This window comes from Fulmarus glacialis, unplaced genomic scaffold, assembly GCF_000690835.1.
Source record: "Fulmarus glacialis isolate BGI_N327 unplaced genomic scaffold, ASM69083v1 scaffold4323, whole genome shotgun sequence".
In the NCBI taxonomy this organism is placed as follows: Eukaryota; Metazoa; Chordata; class Aves; order Procellariiformes; family Procellariidae; genus Fulmarus; species Fulmarus glacialis.
The window spans coordinates 29,346-39,637 of NW_009202138.1; the positions used below are offsets into that span (position 1 = coordinate 29,346).

Here is a 10,292-nt window from a genome sequence, read left to right on the forward strand (position 1 = left end):
CAAAGTGTATTTTGTTTTGGCAAGTTGTGAGACAATGACCAATCTTCAACTTCCACTGGAGTCAGTAGGTATTCAGGAACTCAGTGTTTTAAAACAAGCCTAGGTCCTTCAACTTAAATGAATTATTACATAGAATGACACCTTAGAAAATATGGCAAGTTAGCAGTCTTTAAAAGATTTAAAAGAACAGGCACATAACTATGCACATTCACTGATTTTTGTCATTGTAATCATCTAGATTGATCATAAGCACAAATTTAAGACAATAAATGTTTCACATCCACAGCTTCTCTTTGAATTGGAGATATTTCAGTTGAATAAGAGCCATCACCCCCCACCAACGCAGACTGCCGTCTTGGAAATTTTCCTCAATATTAAAACATGTACCTTAATTCTAACATGAATTCATCTCATTCACCTTTGAACAACTGAATGTCATTACATTTCTTTGCTTTAATGAAGTACCATCTACTACAACACATTTGTTTTCTTTGTGGATGCTTTCAATTAAGTACAAGCTAACCATTCCCCTGGACAAACTACATGGAGTAGATACCTAAATTAGCTTATTAATATAAGGAAATACTTGTCATAAGCTCTCTTCTGCTTTCTGTAATGTAGATACCACAACCAATCACAGTACTCCACCAGTTCTAGTTTCACTAAAATTCTCCTTCAATTAACTAGCATTGCCAATGTAAAGCTATTGGTAGAACCAGGAGATATATATTACTATTGAGAGAACATAATTCCTTATTAGTAAAATGAGTATGAAAACGCTTTAAAAAAAAGCACAGGAATACCCAATACCTTATCACCTCCAACTAAAAAAAGGTCCACTGCAGCTATGTTAATGCCATGTTTCTCGCAGAGCCCAGATAGCACCTCTTTGATAGAGAATCCGGATTTAACGGCCATTTTGCTGGATGAACCATCCGGAAGGTTTATACAGCAGTATTTGGGGGATTTCTCTTTATCTGGTACAAATGCAGGTAATCTTGAGGCTTCAGACTTGACAGGAAAAAGAAAGAAAAGTCAGTGCCCAATGGGAAAATTAGGAATATACAAAAACTTTTAGAGTCTGTACAAATCAAACCAAGCCAAGAAGCATACTTTCTATCATGTTTACAGTTTAGAAATCCTTGTAAATATCACAAATATCAGATAAATTTAAATCCTGAAAAAAAAAAGTTCAGATAAAAGTAACAGCATTGCACAAATCTAAATGTATGTCAAGAACAGACCAAGTTTTAGACAGCGAGTGTGTAAAACAGGTTACAAGATTCTCAAACTATAGAACAGAACTCCTAATCAAAATGTAAGTAGTAAATAAAATCTTATTTAGCTTCCAAATAGTTAAGTGTCTATACTCAATAATGATCTGCTGATGTAAAAACTGCCATTGGCACATTATGAATCAACATTTAAGTGATGAGGAACACCTTTAAACATCAGGTTCCTCAAACAAAATTTCCCCTTCTTTTAACATAATATGAATGCTACACATACAAATACATCACAGAGAAATTAAAATTTTAAAATAATTCGCTTAATGACCATGCTTTTTTGTTATTAAAGGGAATAAAAAGCACAATGTTATGGGTTAAGGCTAAAGGGCACAGCATTAACCTTTATTCTAGAGTAACAGTAGAATAGTAACACTACTACAAAATATCAAAAGCATCTTCGAAAATTTAACAAAAAGCTCACTTGTAACTTAAAAGGACACTACAAAAATACTGTTTTCAACAGTCTTTTAGGGTACTCATCGTGCTTTTTCCTTTTTCTTTAGCTTGCTGCTTCTCCTTTAAATGACAGTAACTTTCTGACTTAATCAGTTGGAGTGGGAGAGAAAAGAGGGGTGGTTGCTTTAGGGAGGCTTTGCGTTTTCTGTTTTTTAAGATAAGACTTTTCTGCAACAGAAATAAACATGATTTTGTCATGCTTGCTTCCCTGATCAGTATTTGTAGCGTAGGCAAAATTACATAGTTGCTAGAATCTAGTCTACTAGACTACAAAAAAACATTTAAAAATTCCTTTTTTATATTCTTCCTCCATATCAACTAGTTAAAATAAATTTAAAGTATTATATTTATGTTCTACTGTTAATACTGTTTTAATTTTGCATTTCATTAGTTTTACACTGCGAAGGTAGAACTTGATGGTTAGAAATCACAGTGTCTTCACTGATTATTTTCCTACACACTACAACAAAATCACAGTGTTTGCAATGAAGTTCCCTACCTCTCTTTTCTCAGATTTTAGGAGCAGAGTTAAGTCATAATGACAGGAAGAAAAACACACAACTTTAAAAGAAACGGAGAGGAAAGAAGCACGACAGACACTGGTACTACAGAAATCAGCCTAACACAACTTGCATACAGGTCAAGCACAGAGAAAGCTTTAACATGTGGTTGTTCAGAACAGAATTTCAAAGCTCTGGTAGGTGGAAAAAGCTGTTTATAAAGAGCTACAGTAGCTCCCTTTGAAAGGCAAACTTTTATTCTGGAAGTTTACTGGTGCCTGAAGTTAAGACAGACAAGATGCAAAGGATATCCTTCTGTTACAAGGACAAAGTAAGAAGCAATATATGAACACAACCTCTATTACATTTCCAGTATTCTAAAATTGCTTAATACGATATCTTGCCCTCTAACTGTATCACTTAAAGACCCTTTCTCAAAGTATTACTTCAAACAAGTTACTTCACACTACTTAGAAAATTAGTAATTCACTGTTTTCACTGCTTCCCCACTTCTTCATTATTAAGAGGCGGCCATTACCAAGTCAAGACTAGCAGTTGATGACATGGAACCTTGTGATTCCCGTCTGTATGATAATCCATTGGACTGAATAGAATCTGTTTGTGGAAAGAATCAGCAATCAGTAAAAAGGCTTATTTTTACTATTTATTATAATACAGAAAGCTATTTCAAATATTAGCTCCTCTGGTCAGAAAATTAATTTTTTTCATTAAAGGAAAAAACACCAAATCTTCGTACTGTGCACTGAAGCATGGAAAATGGAAATAATATTTGGTCAAGTATTTCTTGGTTATATAACCCTTGAATAAGCCCACTTGCTTTTACATTAAAAAAAAAAAACCCTAAAAACCTTTTTTTTTTAATCTTAAAACTGTTTTTAAAAACTTAAAAATTATTCTACCTCTTCAGATATTTTGAATAAATAAGAGAGAAATATTTTTAAAAGTCCAAGTATGGTGTTAGAAAACTAAAATCTAAGACAATCACTAGTCACTTCCAAAAGTTTAAGTCTATAATCTTAGCAGATGTCTCTGATGTCTTTTCACATATGAATATAATGAGAACACTTAAACTATCCATATGATCAAAGATATCTTGTGGGTCTGGACCTTTACTAAAAGAAACCTCAGTAACAATATGGTCCAAATTTGGTGCTTCAGTGGAATTTCTCTATTATTTTTAACTCAATGGAATGAGTTAATGCAAAACTTTCATCTCTTCCTCTAGAGGCCATGTACAGGTGCTTTCATAGGGGAACTCTTCCTCAAAACTCTCAAAAACAGTTAAGAAACACAACAGCAGATTACAAGGGTTTTCACAACTCTGACTCTTCTTTTTTCATTTTAGTCAGGAAAGGTGGAAACAGGTAGTGAACGTGTTCAAAAGTGAACATACCTGTGTGGTACTAATAAAAGAAAGAAAGGTAGGATAATGCAGATGGAGGAATTTTTAAATAGCTGTAACTACAGCACTATTTGCACGTACAGCTCCTGAACTTCTCTGTGAACAGTTGAAATTATATTACTATAAAAATAGTAGCTCTCTGCTTGAAGCACACAGAAATGCAGAGTCTACTGGAAAGCAGAAAAAAAGTCTCTTGGAAGTCAATAAAAACAAATTTAAATATTTTCATACTTTTATCTATTTATTTGTGCATCTGCTTCCACAAAACTTCCAGTGATACTAACCCCACTGTGGCCTTCCGACTTGACAGTTTCTTTTCCCTCTGTCACACCCAAGGATACACTCAGATGCAAACCAACCATGATGAGATTAGTCACATCTATTGCTGAAACAACTTTGCAACAAAGTGGAATGTGAATACTCACCATTTGGATAATCACCATTTTCTTTTCTCTTCTGTGATTTTCCCAAACTCTTACTTCTTGACCAGGAGAAAAATGTTCCCCTTTTTTTCTTCTCAGTGTCCTCCTCTCCTGACTCTTCATTTAAAGATCTTCCTGACTTTGATTTACCACTTAACTATCACCAAAACACAATTAAATCATTGGTTGGATCACAGTTGTTAATATATTGTCTAAAATAAACCTTCCCACGCTTCTTCCCAAAACGAGAGTGTGATGGTCAGGTTTGCTGTTTTCTTTACCCCACTCTCAAGTATATATACCAGCACACCTCTCAGTAGCAATCAAAAAAAAAAAACCCAGTGGAAACAAAAAGTAATACATAAATGCTGCTTGGTATGGAGTACAAAATGGCACCTGGAAACAAGCCACAGAGAGCTCCTGCAAACATGAAAGAAGTCTCCACAGCTCACCAGCAGTGCCTAAATTAATGCGGAAAGGCCATTTGCCTTGCTTTTAAAACAGAGAATTTCATTTTGGTATTTCAGATATTTTTCCTAGGCTAGGCTTGAACATGAACTGCATTTAAAGACAATGACAAAGTATTGTTTAACATTTACAAGTATAATCAAAGTATTTATTACTGCTGAAGAATACAAACATCAGGAATGTTTGATATTAAATGAAACTTGCTTTTAACAAGCTACTATTCTTGCTAGATTATTAGAGTATTCTTAAAATGCTACTTTTAAAAAGGTTCCTAGTCATAAAAATACATAATAGCAGATGGGCTAAGGTGTAGTGATTGACATGAAAAATGCAAAGTTACAATTTACCCAGTTATGTAATACTATGGTGCTATTATCTGCATGAAGAAAAAATAAACTCTAAATAATGTTAAGAGATCAGTAAGACTACAGGTCTAATTTTTAAGCAACTGTATCTGTTTTACACAGAATTATCTTAGTTCAGTAGGGGCTAAGAATTTTAAAAACTATCCTCTGCAAAGATCAGTTAGACTAGGTTAAGCCTTCTCCAATAACTTCTGATAAAATGTCTGCTCTCAGCAAAGGTTAAAATATCACATCTTAATTCCAATATTCAATCAAAATAAGCTTCTGAACTGATGCATTAAAATAATCCTCATCTTTTATTTGTACACATATATTTAAATAGTAACAAAGATTTAAAATTATATTCAGGAAGTCAATAGCTAGAAATCTGATTCAAAGGTATGGATTAAAAAAAAAAAAGTCTTTTCCTGAGTGATCTTTACATAAAGATTTTGTAATTACATTTGCCAGCACCACTAAACAAACATTCTAATTGTTTTTTATATATTGTCTTTGATCTTCTAAAGAACTTGAAAAACATTATTTAAGAACATAGTTTTCAGATAACAACAATACAAAGGTAACCTTTTTCGGTGTTGAGATATTGGACTTCTCTGAACTGATACTGTGTTTAGAAGTGGGGCTGCTGGGAACACGCTGAGGATCAGGAAGAGGACGACCTTCTACTTCAGCTAAGATGCATTCTTGGTAAAGAGGGGATTTGAGAAAGCGAGTATAGCTATCAAACTTCATCAAGTTAAATATCTGAAATTAAAATGCAATGGATAATGGTTACATAAGCTTAAATAACACATCAAGAAAATGAAGCTATTTCACAACAGCCAAATCCCACAAAATTTAGGACATTAATCTGTAAATAGTAGTAGGCATGACTTTGTTTAGACCTGGTTAAATACACTGCACTAGTGAAACATAATTTGATCTATTCCCCTAGCACAGGTTCAGAAAAATGCTATGATTTGTGCAAAGTGCATGAGAGGCTGAGATGCTGTAGGGTCTTGACCACACCATCCTCATAGCCATCTTTTACTGCATTTATGCCTTTGTACGTTCTATACGAAGCGTGTAGCAAGCTAGCCATTTAAAATATTTTTTTAAAGATTATTACATCAGTACTATATGTGACAGGATTAAATTATACAAGTGTGTTTTAAGGTAGCTTTTGTTTATGGTCTAAAACTCAGGAATATGATATAATCACAATATTCAATAGTATGCAATGATACAAAATATACAAGGTTAATTACTGGTGCAGGGAGGAGCAGAGAGTCCTTTACAGTATTATGTAATGCTCATGTGCCAAATCATATGGGAAAAAAAAGATCAATATCTTTGGAAGATTCAATAATCAAGGCGCTGTAAAATCAAGACCTTGAAAAAGAACAGTTTACATAAAATGGCTGCTCTGGGCAAGACCAACATTTATCTTTAACTACATAGGAAGGAAGCAGCTCTATACCAGGCCTAAAGCAAATGTCTGAGGCTAATTTAGCCAAAGCTAAATTTATGAAACTAAAGGAAGAAAAGTTCTTTCTAAAATGCTAAACAATGTTTGAATTTCTTGTTCCATTTTTGCAAACCTATAGTTTTAAGTGAATTCATACTTTTACCTTTATATCTTCTCCAGTGATTCCCTTGATCTGAAAAAACAGTATGAATGCCTTCTTCTTTGGACATGACAAATTCCCTAGAAGCGAAGAACGGTATGCGCCACCCAACTGGTTATGGCATTCCCAAGAGTCTACAGGGAAGTCCATCACTAAGCCACAGTGGCCCGGTTTCAGATGGAAATCATTTTTCAGATTGTGCAGAGACAGCCTTCTCAACAAGCATTAGCCCAAAGCTTTTCTGGCAAACAGCAAGATGCTGCAGTGTCATAGAAACCTAATTCAAACTGAATGCTGACTGCCACATTCTTGCCTTCCCCCCATATATTCCCACTCCCTCTTAGGTGCTACCTGTTGCGTTTGTTGGGCCTTCTAACAAACTGTTTTCCACATGGTGAGCTACGGAAAAAATACTTTTGTAGGGTTAGTTTTGAAACAGCTCAGCACAAAGACTAATGTGGCCTCAATGCAGTGTCAAAGAGACAATCCGGTGTCAATGCCTCTTCCCACTTGAAAAACTGCTCACAAAGGGGAATGTCTCTCTCATGCTATGAAAGATGCAATCCTCTGACCACAGGTACTGGCAAAATTCATAAAGTCAGCTAGTTTCAGAGCACACGTAGTCTTTAGGTCAAGGCTCAACAAATTATTCAGTGTACACAGCGCACGTAGCTTGGAAATGTTTCTTGAGTTCTGCTGAACTCAAAGAGTAACACTCTGGTGTATTGCCAAAATAGCGTAAAATACAGAGGAGCAATTACATGATATCAAAATGCCTCAATCTCACAGACTCATAGATGAACTGCTGATACAAAGTTAGTTATTGGGGGAAAATATTAGGTAAGTGCAGTCTGCACACACCAACACAGATGCAAAAGCCAAGCTAACTGAAAAATACAAAATACTTCACCTGTCCCTGAGGTTTTCAAGGAAATGAAATGTATAGAGGTTACACTCAACAAATCACAATATTTTAAGCTAAATGCAATCTGTGTCCCCAAAAGATAAGACACTTTTCAGAGTTGTCTCCTGTCACAGAATCTAGCACCAAAAGAAGAGAAAATTGTTATTCCATGCTAAGTAGTTCTCTGCGGTATTTTCCTTTATTCTTCCTAAGAGACACAAACACAGTTACTGCAGAGATGAAGTCTGCAGATTAAATATACTTAATACAGCAAAAACATTCCAAACTTTTAACTTTGCTAGACAGAGTGATGACAGCTTAACTACTTTATCTTGAGCTGATCGTCATTTGCCCCACTACATTGCTAGCCCACACTGCATCCCCAATTTCCTACAGTTAGCATTATTATCATATTAATTTACACGTTAATGCTTCTGCTTATTGGAAAAATCTAGCAGATGCTATTTCTTGTTCTTACAAATGAGAAAGAGAAATATAGCTTATAAAAGCATAATTTGAAAAGCACAATTTGAACTTTATACGTAAACAAGAGTAGAAAAACTTACATCCATTTATGCAACTCTACATAAAGTAAATGATATTTTATTCTTATTTTAGTATCTTCAAGTGACCTACAGTGTCTTGCTTCCAGAAACACTCAAAAATACTTGTTCTCATTCTATGACAAGAAACAGTGAAATCCTAACTAGACATTTTGGCTACATCCACACTGCCATATTACAACACCTCTAACAACAGGCTCAAGGGCAAATTTGTCAGGCTATGGACAGAAAGCAACTTCCAGCAGCGTTCCCAACAGGCAGTGCTTGACAGCTAAGGGTTTCAGCAGTGCTCTCCAAGGCACTTTCCCACACACACTTCTGCAACTCCACTGCAGCCTTACAGCAGCTCTCCCTATTCCCCAGCATCAAATAACACTTTTCCGACGACCACCACAGATCAGCACCCTTGCACTCTATGCTCAGGGCTGAAATCTAAAAAGCTGTGAAAGACCACAAATGCAGAGCCTTTGCATTATTAATATGGTGTCACCACCGCGAGCTGAACTTTGAAAGTCTCCGGGTGTGTTGTGCTAACTACACAGACCTACAGTTCTCTGTTCCCGAGGTCATACCACTCACCAAGACCACAAAAGCGATCCACTGCAGAACCACCACTTAGTGAAACCAAGATATTAAGGGCCATCAAGGCAGCTGATTACCCAGCACCGACTTCAGCCAGGCAACACATCATTAGTACCTCAGCTGGCACACCTAGCTTCAAGGCTGCTTACTTTGGCAGGAGTAACTCTCATCCTGCTTCACCTAATTTTTCAGTGGGAGGAACGGGCCTGAGGGATGTGATGAGAGAAGTACTGAGGCATTGACAATTTGAGAGAAGCAGGTGAGGTCCGGACAGGCCACGTGGCTGGGGTTAGACCCACAGCAGCACTTCACATCAGCATTTTCACCCACCTTATGAGCCCTCCAAACTAAGGACACCGCATTTTCAAAGAAGGAAGAAAACCTGCATCAGCCCAGCCACCAGACTCCTAAGAACACCATCTGCTCCACCAAACAACTGGGAGAGGATGATGAGGAATTCCGGCATGGACTCCACAAAGCCAAGATGAGGAATGCATGAAAAACTGTCTGGGAAGATCGTGGCTGGAAATTACCACAGAAGTCTCAGGCCGTGGTAGGTGCATGGGGGGTAGCTATAATGCTAGAAGCTACCAGACCAGCAGTTAGACCTATCAGCAGTTATCTCCACTTCACAAATGGAGGAAGATACTATACCCACCTGCACAGATTGCCCCAAAAGCATGGTATCAGAGGTTGCACGAAGACTAAGATTGTGACCTTCTTCATTTATGCAGAGATAGATAGATAGATAGATAGATAAAGCTATATCCTTGATTTCTAAATACCGTGATCTCAAAATTATTTCTACTAATAGGGTGGGAGAGTTACCAAAGAGATTACTTAGGAGAAAAAAGAAGAAACTTAAATTCTACAGAAAACGTAAAGTGTATCCTGTTGTTACATAACTGTTCTGTTCTGAACATCAATAATTGTTTAAAATACATCCACTTCAGAGGTCTTCAGACACCAACAAGCTCTTTCTCTGACAGTTCTATTAAAGCATAAGGGAAGGACTCCTTTAATACAACAGACATATTTTTACAAACCACTTTAACCAAAATTACACACTATTTGTGTACACAATTGTCCACTAAAGAAAAGAATAAGCAACCATATGCAAACACCATATGCAATGGTGTTGCAACACATGGAATTATTTACTTGCACTAAACCTTCATTTCGATTATAATATATTTCAGATTATTTTTTAGTTAATGGCAATTTTCTACACATATGCAAATATACATAAAAACAGTCAAGCAGCCTTCCATAATACAGCCTTTTTCTATTCTGCTAACAGAATCTATATGATCTTGACTTCAATGTCTTTTTATATGTAGTAAAATATACAGCATGTGAAACTACTTTTATAGATTTTTAAAGCACTTCAAAGGAAAAGAGACATAAATGTACAACAGTCATGTTTTCTATGGTTACCTGAAGTTGCTGTTCCTTGAACATATCTGGATGCGGAGAATTGAGAATATCATCTGCCAACTGTGCCTGGCTATCAATATTAACTGGGGTTGTAGCTTTGCTACACAAGAACTTACTGAAGATCTCCCGAGCTCTGTAGGAAAGCTACAGAAAAGAAATGCTAAATGTATGTTTGCTTTAAAACCATATTTTCAGAGTTATTTCTTACACTGATATATTCCATCCAAAAATATACAGCCATTCCAGTTTCCTTAATATATAAGCTATATATATATA

General features: G+C 35.9%; 1 protein-coding gene across 1 annotated transcript in view; it reads right to left on the reverse strand.

Moving 5' to 3' along the window:
- Positions 1–10,292, reverse strand: part of LOC104074142 (regulator of G-protein signaling 12-like) — a gene marked incomplete at its 5' end in the record, with an annotated part of 32,935 nt that overhangs the window by 20,894 nt on the left and 1,749 nt on the right. Inside the window, 5 exons of the mRNA XM_009574168.1 lie at positions 811–1,011; positions 2,784–2,860; positions 4,094–4,247; positions 5,488–5,667; positions 10,017–10,160. Coding sequence (XP_009572463.1) covers positions 811–1,011; positions 2,784–2,860; positions 4,094–4,247; positions 5,488–5,667; positions 10,017–10,160 — 756 coding nt within the window. The remainder of the gene's footprint in view (positions 1–810; positions 1,012–2,783; positions 2,861–4,093; positions 4,248–5,487; positions 5,668–10,016; positions 10,161–10,292) is intronic.